Source organism: Amblyomma mixtum, chromosome 3 (assembly GCF_055824585.1).
Source record: "Amblyomma mixtum isolate Tamu chromosome 3, ASM5582458v1, whole genome shotgun sequence".
Taxonomy (NCBI): domain Eukaryota; kingdom Metazoa; phylum Arthropoda; class Arachnida; order Ixodida; family Ixodidae; genus Amblyomma; species Amblyomma mixtum.
Window position 1 is genome coordinate 171,072,215 of NC_143014.1, and position 17,350 is coordinate 171,089,564.

General features: G+C 41.7%; 1 protein-coding gene across 2 annotated transcripts in view; it reads right to left on the reverse strand.

The window, feature by feature from the left end:
* Positions 1 to 17,350, reverse strand: part of S1P (membrane-bound transcription factor site-1 protease) — a 56,307-nt gene that overhangs the window by 17,872 nt on the left and 21,085 nt on the right. For both annotated transcript variants that reach the window (XM_089581920.1, XM_089581919.1), the window contains exons 15-21: positions 15,260 to 15,442; positions 9,517 to 9,593; positions 9,309 to 9,404; positions 8,845 to 8,924; positions 8,650 to 8,685; positions 4,664 to 4,945; positions 1,823 to 1,900 (exon numbers count right to left, since the gene is read on the reverse strand). In XM_089581920.1, the coding sequence (XP_089438046.1) occupies positions 1,823 to 1,900; positions 4,664 to 4,945; positions 8,650 to 8,685; positions 8,845 to 8,924; positions 9,309 to 9,404; positions 9,517 to 9,593; positions 15,260 to 15,442 (832 nt within the window). The remainder of the gene's footprint in view (positions 1 to 1,822; positions 1,901 to 4,663; positions 4,946 to 8,649; positions 8,686 to 8,844; positions 8,925 to 9,308; positions 9,405 to 9,516; positions 9,594 to 15,259; positions 15,443 to 17,350) is intronic.

Below are 17,350 nucleotides of genomic sequence, written 5' to 3' on the forward strand. Positions count from 1 at the left end.
ACTATCCTGCATAATCGCAGCAATTCTTCACTCTGTGTTGATCCGTGCCGTTCAGCGACCCTCATTTCAACAGCAGCATGCAAGGCTAGGAATCTAGGGTTCTGAATCTGGCATCAGTTGTTGCCTGCCGCCCCCCCCCCCCCCCCCCCCCCCCCCCCCCCCCCGATGTTCTGGGCCTGCTTGGTGGTATTCAACCTTCGGCGGGCCACGGGCTGCGACTTTGCAAGATACTGAGGTCGGAATGGCAGTACCAAACAAGCCTGCACCGCCAAAATCTCTGACTTCTGCTCGCTTCCCCCCCAGCAGCCATGTCAGGGAAAAGATGGTGGGAATTCTCTCGCATCATCGACAACACCACCGAGTTCCTCTGGTAGCACGCGCTTCGCTGTCTACGGACGCTAATGCCAAAAGGACAGGTGGCCACCTGCAACCGAGTTCATCTGATAGGAGGTGTCAGCGACTGCCCCGAGGAAATCCAGCGCCTGCTTCAGCACAACCCCAAGTTTGCCACTGAACCTAGACAGTCTGCCCCGGAGTCACTGATTATGGTCAGGCAAGTTGCTAAGTTCAGCGCCCTATGTGTCTTGTCCTTCCTTCATCCCTCGTCTGCCAGCGCTACAATGTTCAGAACATATTGTTGTGTCAATACAATTTTCTTTCTAAATTTTCAAGATTTTTGTGTGTTTGCCAATTTTTCGCGCAATATTCACACAAAGTAATTGTGTTGAAATAAATGCCTTCAAAACCACATTCTATTGCCATCATTTTCATGCAAATTTTGCCTTCTTACACCTCACATATTTTGCAGGAAAAAATTATGCCTCAGACCCAACAATCACTTTTCCCGTGGCAATGAGAGTTGAGCACTTGTGTCAAGTCCCCATTAAAGGAACAGTATTTTGTGCATTTCAGGAGCAATAACAGTGTTCAATGAGACAAATAAGTTTCATGGAGAAAAGAGGCCAGGTTTCCACCTCAGAATGAGGTACCAAGAATGCACCAATACAATGTAGCTCCCCAGTTCAGGAAATGTTCAAAGAGACAGAGGCACTTTTGAAGTCAATTTTTGTTCCAATACATCAAATGGAATGTGCCAACACAATTTCAGCATCAGCACTATTCTATTGTCAATGTAAGGCACTCTGTAAGATACTATACCAGATGCTTAATGAGCTTGCCTCAGAAGATGGCTACCAGCTTTAGCTTGCCCTTATGCTGATTACTATGCATACGCATCAGCAGCTGACAAAGGCACTTGGTACACAGCTTCAGTATACAGAAGCACACATGCATATACAGCTGGTAGTGAATGTTTGCGTCATGTGGGCATGCGGAAAAAAATTACTTTGGCATAGCCACACAAGTATTTTGTCAACCTGCAAGTACTATAAGCGGATGGGTTGCAAGGCACTACTAGAGCAAACTTGTCCCCGAACCGACACATCCCTCAAAATTTTGTGGGCAGCTGTACATACACTGAGATTTTACATCTATACAGGTAACAGGTATAAAACAGAAACATTACACAAGGTCAGTTCCATATGTTTTCAAAAGCAACCTTCACAGATTTACCACTTGTATACCTGTCCAGAATCACTTCATGTGCCCATTAGTCAAATAAAATCAATTACACCCATAATATATGACGTTATTGACTGCAGCAGAATGTACAACTTAACTCCAGAGCAGTAAAACACAAGCACACCATTTCCTTCCATAAGCAACCTTGCACAGCTCTACAAATTTACAGTTCTACACACTTACAGAGTTTATCCATTATAAGAAGAGCAAGGTAAGCAAGAGAGGCAAACACCACTCAAACCTTGATTGGTGAGCGTTCTCCGAATCAGCAGACCATTCTCTGGGAATTTGATTATACTTGTGCCAGAGGCATAGTACACTGCAGAACAAAAAGAAATGAGGCCTATAATCAAAAGGCATTACGATAGTTGCTCAGCAGGCAAAACACTTACACACATGGTTTTTTTTACGACTGAAATGATTTGCAGTTAAGCCATTGTAACTATAATCAAACTCAATGGTTAGTTTAGTTTAGTTTAGTTTATGGGGTTTAACGTCCCAAAGCGACTGAGGCTATGAGAGACGCCGTAGTGAAGGGCTCCGGAAATTTCGACCACCTGGGGTTCTTTAACGTGCACTGACATCGCACAGTACACGGGCCTCTAGAATTTCTCCTCCAAAGAAATTCCAGCCGCCGCGGCCGGGATCGAACCCGCGTCTTTCGGGTCAGCAGCCGAGCACCATAGCCACTGAGCCACCGCGGCGGCCAAACAAACTCAATGGGGACAGCAAAAAAATTTCATTTGTGAAATATACAGCAAGCGATATAAATTTCAAAAAAGCTACCTGAAATGCTCGTGTGACAGACAGATGCCTCTAGATTATTGCACCTAAAAGCTTTGCTGTGTGCTGGAGCAAACTTGAATCATAGCATCTTAACTGAAAGTTCCAATGCATCCTCCCACTCAGCCTGGCTAAAAATGCGCACCATTACGGGGCACTCCGCTAATACTTACACCATGCATGCATTGCGCTCGTCTTGTCACTCACTTTTTTCCTTTTCCCCTTATCTCTGTCATCCCCTACACCCTTCCGTTTATTTTTGTGGCCCTGATAGAGCAGCTGGAAGACTGTCCCAAGGTCATACAGGTTATCAAGCTTTGCAGTAGCCTGTAACAGGCTTCCACACGAGATTTGACTGTGAGACCAACGAGAGGAGTGCTCAAATAAGCAGGCTTTATGACACACATGATAATATTTTTATTTTATTAAAAATTGTTAAAAGTGTGATGATGGTGGTCATGTGGATGCTACCTTAGGCTTAGCGGACACAAGGTAAAGAGACTGCTATCATGATTACCCAACAAATTAGTCAAATTATGTAAAATAAATTTACAGTTATTGATTTTATTCTGTAGGCTGAAATCACAATCCAAAAGACCGCACTGATTAGGAACTAATCAAGCTTACAGAGTTGCTGAAGGGCTATAGGTCTTGTGATGTTCACAGACCAATTCCCTGCTTTTTCCCCCAACTGATTCTGAAACTGGGTGCTCAGAGAGCACTGGGAGTGCTGCGCACAACAATGCATCAGGAACTGACAAGCTTGCGAAGATACCTGCTAATGACTGCATAGTACCTGCACAGCACTGCGGCCAGCTGTGAGTGCAGTAAACAGGCGCACATGGGCGGCACATGTCTGTGATATTTCATTGCCCTGTAAAGGTCACTGGCATGCTGCCGGCTGCCCTTCTTAGCAAGCAAGCAGTGCCAATCTTCACAGAGAAATGAAATAAAAGTATATGTTGCCTACTGTTGCAATAACAGTACAACTCAAGCATTCATGCTGATGATTTCCAAGACCTACTAGTACTTATGCCAAAGGCTGCAGGGCATAACTGGTTTGGTCTGGAGAGGCTTTCAGTTAGGAGAACATAACAACAGCAGCTGTCTGTATTTGCAAAAGAGCTAGCTGCTAGACAGCCAGCCCAACAACCAAAGACAAGGTATTCATGGTGTTTCCAGGTTTGCAACACACCACGCATTGGCCATGACCAACTTTCACCCACAAACTAAATAACTGCAACTTCATATAGGAGTCACTGTTTTCAGCAGAGATGTATTATAAAATACTGGGAGACTTCTATTTATAATACACTTCGAACACTCCTCCCTTGCATAAGTCTGAGTCTCAATTAAATAAACAAGAATTTATCAGCAGCAATATATACCATCGCGCTCAATATGAGCTGCAACGCACGAGGTGAAGTAGGAGCTCAGTTCTCGAAGCAGTATAAGCCCAGTGGTACTGAATATTGATACAGTTAGCCATCGATGCAAATCACAAAGTACACGAATGTTTGTACAAATTGGGTACTCCATGTGAAGGCACACTGATTTACTATAAAATGAAAACTTCAGTTGGTTCACTGCAGACATGTTGCATGTCATACTGAACGCAACAGTACATGATGTTTATAATACTTCTTTACTCTACCATTCTTTCTAACCACTGTGCACTAAAATGCACTCACACCAGCCCGCATAAATTAAAATGCTTTGTTGAATACCATCGCTCACACTTCTTTTCTCCTTTTTGGAGCATGACCACTATAGGGAGTGAAAAATGTCAAAGAAGAACCCAGTTTTTGTACAAGACATTTTTTATGCAACAGTTCATTAATATAGCATATGTGCCACCCTAACTTGCTGTCATTCTGTCACCTGCATTGGGCACAAAGTGCACAACCCCTAGGGACTGTACAGATGACACCATGAAAATGGCTCACCAATCCTAAATTTGCAAATAAAATTTTTCTAGCAAGCTTTACCCCCAAATGACAATGCCACATTAACAGTGACTGTAAAAGAAGAATTTTATGTTTCCATATTCTAACACCTTTTGATGACCTACACCTACGCTAATGCATATAAGGGGCACAAAATGTGATAACCAGACAAGAGCATCCCACAGAAATTATAAAACCAAGTCTGCAACAACAACAAATGCAGGATGAAGAAAAGAACCCCATTCATAATGAGAACATCATACATGTTCAGTTGCAGTGCATGTTCATAACACAAAATATGGATATTCATGCTTCTGTTGCAGGCTGCCGTAAAATGGTAAAGGATGGCTCACTTTTGTGGTCTCCAATGGTGAATTCACCCTCATAAACATTATCCCCAAGGCCAATGTTCCAAGGAGTGAGCAAGTCGTTGATGGCTGGCACATTTGAGCCTCCTGTATCAGGCATCCACCATTGACGTGTGTTCTCATCAAAAAATTTTATCTTGCGCATGACAGACACGTTGTACCAGTCAGCAAACACCACCAGGGACAGCCCAGCCTCTACATCACGGCGCAGCTTGGCCAGCTCCTCAGGGAAATATTCCTCTTCAAGGTCAACAAGCAACAAAGTTCCTGGAATACATCAAAACACCCTGTCTCAGCTTTTGTTATACCACTCATAATGAAGAACGCCTCCCACCACTGCCTCTAAAATGCCTCAGTGCCTCAGGAAGACTGTTTCATAAGAACCTGCACGCTCTAAGTTAATCTTACTGTAGTTTAAAACAACTTTTCGAACTTGATGAAAAAGCATAATAAAAACACAGTAGCAATAAAGTGCAAGCCTAATTCTGCAACATCAACACTGGCAACCAAATTTTCCCTTTCTTTACTGCATCTATCAAATTAGATCAATTTGATCAATAGAGTGAAACAGCTCATTCAACACATTTGTGGCCATTTTTAAAAGTGTAATGCCACTCTATGTACACCTGAAAAATTGCACTTCAGTATACTGACTTCGGCTTGGGTGTTTTTTTTTTTTTTCCCCGACCAAGATTTCGTGGCTTAAGCCACTAAGAACTGTCATTATGAAGTGCCTCCTTTACAGCAGTAAGAAAAGAGTTGATGAAGTTCTACATGCTAAAGCAACACTGGAGCCGAGGCACACCACAGTGACCAACTAGATTAATTTCAGTCAGAGCAGTATGGTGCACCAGTTTTGCCTTTTACCTCCATCAAAATGTGGTTTATGCGGCTGAAGTTGAACTTGTGAGCTAGCGTTCAGCAGCCGAAGACTACAGCTGTTAACGTGCCGATGGCAGGTGCCAACACACTCTATTTACCATAGTTACTATTTATAGGCTTTGAGAAAAAGTAAACAAAGTCAAAGCAAGATGCCAAAGTTACAGCATTAACATCACAAGTGAAGACCTCCAAAATAACTGGAAAAAGAAAAATCAGTTAACAACACTTCTATGACCTATTTGCAATTTATGATAAGTGCACAGTTAGAAAAAAGCATAAGGCATTTTGCCGAGTCCGGAACAAGAACTACCACCTACAGTAAAATCTCAATGATGCAAATGCCATGGGGGTCGTGAAAAAATTCATTTCATCCGATATTTCGTATGGCCCAAAATGAACAAAACTCATACGCAGAAGCATAAAAAATGCCAAAGCAATAAGTAGCAATAATAATAAGTTGCAATAGCAATAACGCAAATCAGTTCACAGCTGGCGAGATTTATAGTTACGGCTGCGCGGCCACCGTTCACTATACACTCTGCACACAGTGCGACTGGCTGGCAATCGCGACGTTGACGATGCGCAAACCGTGCGCCGCCGCTCATTTCTCACGGTGTGTACTGCACAACTAGAGATTGCGGTGTCGGCAATGTATGGGCCGTGCTCAGTGCTCAAGAGTGCAGTCATGGCTCGCGCGTTCGTGTCATCCGTAGTGGCACAAGGAAATATTCTGAACATCCGAAATTCTGCACACTGTACACAATGCAGTCTGGTCAGGGAATTTTACGAATCCATATCATACTGAAATTCGTATCAACAGTGTTCTGTGTTGTGTTGCGTTGGGGTTTATGGCACATAGGCAGCTAGGGATGCGCCGCAAGTTTTAATATGTCTTTTGTGTGAGGAAGTTTAAACACTACAGCAGATTCAGGACGTTTGCATCTTTTAGAAACGAAAGAACAGAAGAGGTTTTGACTACTGAATTTTCACCTAGGAGTAAGCAAAGCCGTAATGGGTTGTGCTTGTCATAAAATTATGGAAAATGCTTTTTTCTAAGTTCGTCAAGTTTTCTAGGGGATATTATTATGTGGTTTGTGGTGGCCATCTCTCCACAATGTGCACATGTAGGTTTGTCTTTCTTTGCAAGAATGAAGTTATGTGTTAAGTGCATATGTCCAATACGAAGGTGACATAAAATTACTTCAATGAAACGCTCTTGATGAGTGCATGTCTTCCATTCTTCTATAACTGGCTTTACTAGGTGTAACTTGTTATTTACTTCTTTATCCCATGCTCCCTGCAATTTTTTTTTTCAGTACTTTGTACAAATTTTACAGTATCATTATGCAGCATTTTCACTTAATGTATTTTAGCATTACAAATGGCTGGCACATACATCGGCTCTCTTGTTACCGCAGATTCCTACGTGATTTGGTACCCAGAAGAATTTATTTTAAGTCCTTATGTTTTGGCTGCTACTACGTCGTGGACTACGTCACCTATTAAAGGCCTTGTATTTCTGGCATGTAGTGATGTAAGTAAGCTGAGGGAGTCTGTATAAATTATACTGTTTTTAATGTTGTTCTTCAGTATTTTTTCTACAGCTAGGGATACGGCGTAACATTCGGCGGTAAAAACTGATGCACACGGATGCAACGTTACTATTTTTCCTCGTTTGTCTTTTACTACAGCACAGCCAACATAAAGTGTTGTTTTAGAACCATCTGTATAAAATGCTGCATAATCACAGTATTTCTCATTCAGTGCTACGAACTCTTGTATGATTGTTCATGAGGTGTTTGTGTTTTACAAAAGTGTGTTAATGTGAGGACACATACAGCAGGGAGGTCGTACCAAGGTGGCAATGGATCAGGTCTCTGTGCAATATCAAGGAGTGAATCCAGTATGTTGAATTCCTGGCACTGCTTTTCAAAATGGAGTATGAGTTGTCTGATGGCTTGCGGTTTGTTGTTAAGCAGTGTTCTAGAAGGGCATTTTGTAACTATTGCGTAACAGATGTGTTTCGGTAACGAACGGATTTTCAGAATGTATGAACATGTAAGCATGGTTCTTCTGTCAGCTAGTGAAGGTTCATTTGTTTCTACATAGAGACTATTCACAGGTGACATCCTGTATGCCCTGGTCAAAAGATGCAAACCTAGGTTACGTACTGGATCCAGACGGTATGATGGTCTTGCTGATCAACCGTGTTCGTATCATTGAGATTTTACTGTATACAAGTTCATATTCGATCTTTCAGATGCTGCTTTCAAATGCGTCATAAATTTGAAGCAGCTGTAAACAGCACAGCAGAATCTCGATGATATGATCACAGGTGATATGAATTTTGGAATAACATGAATTTGTATAAATTCCTGACCGGTTTGCATTGAGTACAATGTGCAGAATTTCAAACATTCCAAACATCCTCGCGCCACTATCAATGGCATGAATGTGTGAGCTGCAACTGCATCCTTGAGCACTGCACTACCAGCCAACAGCGCGAGCGCCAGAAGTCTTGCGTGCAGCACGAGCAGCGAGGCATGGTACGCAGCCTGCACATCGCAGATGCCGTAATCGCCAGTCGTGTGGTATGCACTAGAAGTTAGAGATCGCTGATGGTGTGAGTGAGCAGGTGGCTCGTGGCCTGTGCATCACCGACACTGTGATCGCCATTCGCGTGGCACACACTGCGAGCAGTGAGTGGTGGCAAGGCTGTAAATAAATTCAATCAGCTGCAAACAGATCTGAACTAATGAATATTCCGTACTTTTGTATACAGATTTTGTTTGTTTCGGATGATACGAACACTTTTTACGACCCCATGAGATTCCTATCATCGAGATTCCATTGCATACAAATGAAGGCATGATGAGTCCCCAAAGTCAAAAGGTGCTGGATGAGATCAATTTTCTCTATAAATACTTCCCAATACAAAAAAGGCAAGCATCATTTTCAAAGAAAGTCGAAATTACATAACCACATGAAAGGCAAGACAAGTGTCAGTACTTGTGTCAGTGGATATACCCCTAAAATGAAGAAAACATTAATGGCTCTTCAACTATGCAAGTAAGCCTGAAAGTACATACCATAGTTTTGTGCATCAAAACAGGTGAACGGGAAACCTGCAGTTGGAGAACAGAAAGTTACAATTTATGTTGTCTCTTTTTCTCAGGACATACAACTTTACTTAGGTTCTTTGCAAAGCAGTCATATACACTAATACACTACAATTTAATACACTAATACACTAAAATAATACAATTTGCAAATACACTACTTACCAAGAACTTCAATATAGTACCCATGATTTCGCAAATGTTGGTACATATCCTTAAAGTTCGTGTGGATATGGTCTCCACTCCTAAAAATACAAAGAAAACGCTAAGTCAAGTTTAAAATCATGTGTTAGCAAAAGCTGAGGCATTTTTAATAATGAAAAAAGGTAGCATTCAAGTTTTTTTTTTTTTTTGAGATCACATTCCTTTAAATAAAGAAAGTTTTCTCATGCACTCCTTCCATCATTTGCTTTGATTACAGATTCAAAACGTGGCAACACTATATGACCACTGTAATGTGAGCAACACGGAAAGTTGGTTTTATATTGTTATTAAATGCTACTCAATCTGCGAAAATGACAAGCCATACAACACTGTCCTGGCATTTACAAGGCAATCTTCTTCCAGTTTAGTGGACCACTATGTCAACGTTTAAGCTAATAAAGTGTTTACTACAAAAGTGACCTTACCAATCTAATGGGTCAGTTTTTATCTTGAGATTGTCTCTTGGAAAATAGCCAGGCGGATAGCGCAAATTGTGATACTGATCCCACAGGATGCGTTTGCTAAAAAAAAAAAGAGAAGCAAAAGTAAAACGCATAATTTGTTTCCAAATAATCGCTCACCCACAAATTTAAATGTCAACACAGGAGAGAAGAAAATGAGGAAAAAATTTACCTGCGAGGTGGGGTAGGAATAATCTTTGCCTTGATAGGCAACTTTAGGTTTGATCGTCGTGGTTCCGTTTCTCCTTCCTAAAATAAAACCAATAGAATGTTTAATCTTTTTGGTAAGCAACGACAAAAAAAACAAACTGTGCAGCAGCTGTGAGAAAAGGAAAAGAAGTGAAAATAGCCAAACAAACAGCAGTTCAGAGTGCAAAACAGAACGAATATTACAACAAAAGCACACGAAAAATGAAGAAAAAGAAAGAAAACTCTCCAACTTGGACACTAGCACCAAGATTTGATTTAAGAGTTTATTTCTGAAAAAAATTTAAATGTCAGCAACATAGACCTGTTCTAAACCCAAATAAACACACCATTTGTCATCAATTAGCGTGAAGTTTTTAAAATGGACATATTTTGCGCATATTAAGTGAAACCAAAACAGAGACACTTTGGAGTGCACTAGTAATAGGGTGTGGTCAATGATGTAAGAAGCTGCCTCCGAAGTTTCATCATATTGGCTGTGAGTAGCATGCTGCATGTATGTGTTTACATTATGAGTAAGATACCATTTATTTCATGGACAGACGGATGATATAGCACTGGAGGACTGTAAGTGTTCAATATACAACATAATCTTGTTACAGCGGACCGAGTTACAGCAGATATTCAGATATAACATACCAATCTTCCATGTTTGATTGATCTTCCAGTCACTGCCTTTTACCGAACTTCGCTTAATGCAGATTTGTTTACAATGTACATTCGGAGAGAATGGACTCAGGTGACCATTAATCTAGTTCGGAATTCGTAACAGTGGACTTTTTGGCAGTGAACGCTTAGGGGCAGACATGGGTCTTGAAGTGAGGAAAAAAATGCGAAAATTTCGATTTTGCAAAAATGGCATATTCAGGAATGATACAATTTAAAGTACCTGCCTAAAAAATTTTAAGGTCAAAATTCGACCTCCAACTACTAAAATATCTATATAGTATTTCGCGCCTGCGAAGCCCAGAAACCGAGAATTCAGAGAGAAATGCGGCAGTACAGTAGCCGACCGATATTTCGGACTCCAATAATTCGGACTAGCGCGATATTTTGGACATCCCTGAGGAACTGTCGAGCACCTCATAAGAACGCGTACATTTTCACGACCGATATTTCGGACTTTGCGGAGTCTAAATGTTCGAATTTTCGGACTAAAATAGACGCCAACAATATTGCAGTGATCGTTTTTCAACCAAAAATTTGTTATTTCGGCCTAATGTAGACGCGAGCGGGCATCGCTGTCACTACCAAACCGTTTGCCACCACCGCGAAAGGCGCCATCTTGGATTTAAACGGAATCGGCTCGGCGGGCGCAGTCGGACTGGCTTGGATAGGTTTGGCTATTTGTTCTCTATCGTCGAGATATGAGATGCTCTCCATTGCCATCGAGATGGCCTACAAAGGGCGTGCGATTGCACTGAAAACGGTACAGCGGGACAGCAAACGCGGTAGACGGGGGCGAGGGTGGGACTGCAATCGGAGGCACTCGCGGTCTTCACGCGGGTTACCCATGGGTTAGCTCGCGGTCTTCGCGAACGTTATTGCCCCATGCAAACAGACTGTTCTTGCTTCGCGCAGCGAGTGCATTCATTCGCGGCATGACTGCGGCCGCGTCGCACTATCTGGTATCATGATGTGATAGGATGCAGGCATGAAGAAAGCACGGCTATGACTCAGATAGAGTGTAATATTATCGCTTGTAGGCGGAACATGGGAAGCGGTGAATTGCGCGATTCTGAAAGCCGGTTTTACGCAAAAAAGTTTTTTTTTAAAGTTCACGCACCGCGGGGTGCGTCGTCCAAGCCGCAGTGGACGCTGCAGCTGTCCCGCTGTACCATTATCAATGCGATCGCGCGCCCTTTGCGCCGCACTATCTTGGTTTTGGTTTATTGGGGTTTAACGTCCCAAAGCAACTCAGGCTATGAGGGACGCCGTAGTGGTAGTGAAGGGCTCCGGAAATTTGCGCCCCACTATCTGGTATCATGATGAGATAGGCTGCGGACATGAAGAAAGCATGGTTATGACTCAGATAGAGTGTAATATTATCGCTTGTAGGCGGAACATGGGGAGCGGCGATTTTCGCGATTTTGAAAGCCGGTTTTTCGCTGAAAAGTTCGTTTTTTTTAAGTTCACGGATTTTTCGGACTGTTCGATTATTCGGACCATTTTTCAGGTCCCGCCGAGTCCGAAAAATTGGTCGGCGACTGTACTTAGTGCTCATCATTTCCCACGACCGCAACCCCGATTGTTGCCATCATAGTTTAGTTTGAAAGCTGGGCCCTGTCCCCTCCACTTGGTACTACTCACTACTGTAAAATATTTTTGTAACGTCCGCATTCTGCTGTTTTTTGAGGCCTCCACAACGACCTTCGAATAGCTGGCGTGCACACTTGAAATGCGATTTTCTCAGCTTCGTGTTTTTTGCCAGCATGACTAGCCTTACGGAAGTTTTTGTTATGTTTTATGGTGCAATTTCAATTAATCACAGACCATTGAATTAAGAAAGAACTAAACTGTGGAGCTATGCTATTTTTGTTTGGCTGAGTCAAACATTTCTTAATTTGTGAACCATAATGTCACCTAACTCTACTTCATAATTATAGTGCTTGAAAAAAATTTTACATTTTTATATGATGATGTATTTCAACAACAATATAATTAGGATAGCTCCAGATGGCAGACCTTTGGCTACAGTCCCATTTTAATTGAAACCAAAAAATGTAGAAAAAAAGTGTCTTAACTATTTTTAAGAATGTAACTAATTAGGCTTAAGTTATTTCCCCATATAATGGGAACTAATTGAGATATACTGAAACAAATTATATTTTTGAAAACAGGAGGAAGAAACACAGATACACACCTAACTTCATTACGATATTTTTATTAACAAAAATTAATTTTAAGACCCGCGTCTCCCCTTAAGGGGGGACCCTGGTCTTGAAAAGAAAATTTTATTGATCTAGTCATGGTAATGAAATTTTCAGGGCACGTGTATTTTTGTGTGCTGATTTTAGATAAGTCATTTAATTTCGTGTACAACAATTCCTAGAGCACTTGTGCAATTTTTATGCAAGTATTTTGGGAAAAGTATTGAAGAAAATTTGCTGCAGGAAACTCGCTGAAATGCATGCCATTGGGTTCTCTTGATACCAAGGAATGCAGTAAGGGTAAAATTATTATCCTGGCTATCATAGAACTTGAGTTATAGGGTACTGAAGGTGCCACTTCAGAAAGAGGAATACACATTTTTCTTCTCATTTCTGAAGCGACAACTTCAAAACTCTATAACTCAAGTTCTATGATAGCCAGGATGATAATTTTACCCTTATTGCATTCCTTGGTGTCAAGAGAACCCAGTGGCATGCATTTCAGCAAGTTTCCTGCAGCAAATTTTCTTCAAAACTTTTCCCAAAATACTTGCATAAAAATTGCACAAGTGCTCTAGGAATTGTTTTACATGAAATTAAATGAAATATCTAGAATCAGTGCACAAAAATACATGTGGCCTGAAAATTTCGTAACTGTGACTTCATTAATAACAATTTTTTTTTCAAGACCAGTGTCCCCTCTTAACTTTAAGTATTCTATGGCGTGTCTTGGTGACGCATGTACCAACAGCAGCAGCTACGATAGTGGCAGCTATTTTGCGATTACTGGGAATTTCCGTGCGTGACTGGTTCCTGAATAAAAGTTGTCTGCTACCCAACTCACGGGCATTGCAAAAAAATAAAAATAAATAAAATAAAACACTAAACATAAGTCGATATGTGCGTACTGACTTATGTTGAGTGTCGGTAAGCTAGGGATGCGGGGGGTGGAGAGGCTCCCCTCCTCATCCTGCAGCCCTAGCTTGCTGACGAAAGACGTAGACTGGGCCAGCTAATGTGTGCTAAAATGAGAGGCCTACTGCAGCTGACCTTTCATAGAGCACTGATCCACCATTTACCGTATCTGCGCCCTGAAAGAATGCATGGGATGATAGGTCTAAGTTGCACAGTGCACAGTAAGTGCCGAACAGAACAGCACGCTTTGCCATAAATTGCTAGTCTTAATGAACTATAGACTCGCTGGCAGCTGACTCACATTTTGGGGTACCAGTTGTTCAAATGCAGTGTAGTCTGCTTGTTCTTTTTTGCCAGCAATGAATAGTGGTGTTTTGCCAAGAATGCTACAGCAAATGCCGTTTAAGCAAGGCACAATGAGAACTATGCCTATGGCTCATTAAAAAGAAAAGTGAAAATTTCTAGCGTCACTTTTGGCAGCTTGTTCTCTGCCATTCAGACTACCAACATTGATAACAGGCTGGCAATGTCATATTCATCAATTTTAATAGCCACTGTGCGATTGTTGCACACCCTAAAATTACCATCACCAGGAATAGTATTTCAATATTCCTAGAACATTTTACAATTGCATTTGCGGAGATGACATTTGAGCAGAGTTGCCATTTAAATGAGTAAAATGAAACAAATCAAAAAAGAAAAATATATTAAATGAAACAGAGATTGCACACTACACTACAGAACAGAAAGCAGCCTTCATGGGCCATTACCACAGCAAAGACCACACAATATTTGCAAAGCCTCTGGTTCATAACAGTCAAGTCCACTTATAACAATATCCAAGTGCCAAGGAAATACCATTGTTATAACCAATAATTGTTATAACAGGGTTGTGCCGAAAAAAAAGAAAAGATGACAAACTTCAGAGCATTTACTGACAGTAAATACCCGGTGGGGTTTGGTTGTCCTAATACCTGTAAAAGGTCATTAATTCGAACTTCAGGGAACCGGAACAATGTTCACCGTTCACCGATGACCAAAGCACCACCATCACTGCACCCCTGGGTGCTTCGCACACCTCCATATCACAGGAATCAAGCCGGCTTTCCGGAAGTGATTCTTATCAGATATTCAAGAAGCATGCAGGACTAAGGGTGCGGCGACAGCTGACGTGAGAAAAACCGCGCTGGCTGCACGCACGCGCACTGCACCGACTGATTGGGGGTACGCATGGCGTGCGTAGCCAATGCAGCAATGCAGCAGCTCTCCTGACGCGATGACGCCTGCCCCTGGGACATGGGAAATGTATAAAGCGGGGACCGTGGGGAAGTTAGCGAAGAACAGCGGAAGATGGGACAACGTACGCGCCGCCAGAGCCAGCCGTAGCTCAGAGTGTAAAAAGAAAGAAAAATGCATCTTCACATTTTTTTTTCTGCGAGCGGCGCACCCCTCGGAAACGTTAATAATGGACTGCTCCGCCAAGGCTCCCTACCATGCTCCCTACTTTCTTCTCTGCATGGGCCTTTTGCTCAGGGGAACGCTTTCACGGGTTCTTTTGCTTTCGTGGCATTGCTGCGCCAGCTCAGTCCATTGGTCGGCCCCACACGCGCACGCTTTTGTGTTGTAAGCATGGTTTTGTTGGTGTGGTTGTAGCATTTCCTTGGTTTTTTTTCTATAATGGTTGACACTCAATTACCAGATTTAATTGTTATAACCAATAATGTGCCCTGACTGCATTGCTATAAGCAGTTTATTTTACCATAGAACACATGGCAAAGCTGATGGTGCCACGACTGACCATTGTTATATCCAATATATTGTTATAACCAGTATTGTTATAAGTGGGCTCAACTTATATTATATTCACTACTGCTTGTAAGAATTGTATAAGATGGATGCACAGAGCACAGCAGTCTCACTTACCCCTGGAGAGGACTCAACAGTGAGAGACACATGTCCCTGGGCAATGCCCTCCCACTGTGCAGCCTCTGCAGTCACCACAAAGTGGATAGACAGGAATCCTGACCAGGGCCATAACACCTCTGGGTAGCCAAATGCCAGCTCCAAGTAGTGACCATGCTCCGGAACATATGGATGCCATTCCGGCTGGACAACAGAAAGGGCCTATTAGCCTGACCAGTGCTCTGACACATGTGCTGCTCAGAATAGAAGACCATTCGCCACAGCAAGAAAGCTGGCCTTCATGCTTCGGGGCATGCAAGGAGCATGCTTGCAACAGTGCACAGAGTTGAAAAGTGTTAAGGTGACTTCCACTTCAACAAAATTTCCGCTAAAATGATGAAAGAGACATGAGGAAAATTCTATATTGTAATGTACTGCACTGTATAAAGAGGGTACCACACACCCGGAGGAGATAGACTGTACTTCGTGAAACATGAAACCAGGGTACTAGGAGACGATGGAGCCAAGGGAGATGAAAACAAAGACAGATGTGCACTGAGGCCTGAGTCTGTACTGATGCAGGCAAGCTAAATAAACCACTTGAATTCGGTAGAAAGTGCTTCATCGTTTTGGAATCACCCAGAAGACACCAGACACACAATTTTTGTTCTTTGTAAAAATTGATCGTTCAGCTCTTGGTGGCTATGTTATGCCTGTTCAGCAGCAAAAGACACAAATTAATACCAAGAAAATTCTATTTAAAATTTTAACATATTTTTCCTCCACCCCTCAATTCAATCTCGTGACATCAAGACTGAAAAGGACTTTGTGACCGCAATTTGGATGTGGATGGCGGCACTGCCTAGCCTCAGAGGTCCATATAAAAATTGATCTTGACGTCATCTTGTTCGCTTGTGGAAATGACCGGTGGCAGCGATGCCTGTATTGAATTTTTCAGCTTTTTCTAGCTACAAAAGCTCCTTTTTCAATGAAAGTAGCCTCTCTGTCATTAGAATGCAGTAATCTATCACTACAGAAAAACTTCAATTTGTCGTCGGCGTCCGTTTAATTTGTAATATCAGAAGTCATAGGAGCTGAAAATTACTTTGTTAGTCAAGAAATCCTGTTTTATTGAGGAAGCCTTTCTTAGAGAATTCGATTGCTCCCTTATATCAACTCCACTAATTCTCAACATTAAATTGAACTCTGGCTATATCTTGACCTTTCCACCAGTGGCCCATCGAAGCCAGAACAAGATTCCTGCCACAACAAACACACTTACACATCCCATTCTACTCTAATTATGTGTGCAGCAAAGCTCAAATCTTTCCATTGCTTTATAAAGTGAAACTTGCACGGCAATTTCACAAATTAAAAATCACTGATTGAAAATTACTGCTTGTATTCAATGCATTGAGAATTGCAATGACAGTTTGGTTGTAGTTCATAATGTGAACAAAAAGGATAATAAATATTTAATGTTCAAACCCAAACTGCCACAATAACTATACAGAAAAAATAAAAGGGTGCAAATGCTGCACAGACAACTAAGCACTAGAATGAAAAAAAGGTGCTGGTAAAAACAAGGTTCCGCCAAAGGAAAAAGAAAACTTCACATAAACCATATGAAAGTTGCTGCGGTATTTAACTGCTGCTGAATATCCAACAGTTTTCCAATAATCGGGCAATTTCGAATATTCGAAAATTATCGAATATCAATTTATATGAATATGAACCACGTAACAAACATACTCGATTCCTATTCAAAATTTCGAATATTCGCATATCTCTGGTTTTATGGCAAACCACGTTCGACATATAAAGTAAAAACTGCAAGTATGTAGATATCGCTGAAATTCGTTATACAAAAATATTTAGAAACATTTAGATATAGCCAATAATTCATAATAGCCATGTTCAATATATTGAGTTTTGACTACATACTGTAAAAACCCAATACATTTTTTTTTCCAGATTTTAGCATGGCAAATTTTCGCCTGGTATTACATGCGAATTATAACTATTTTCAGCTCAAATCTGCAGCTCTGGTTCCATCAATACCCAGCGCTACCACCACCATGCTTCCAGTGAGGGAAGGCTGTATTCAGTGGC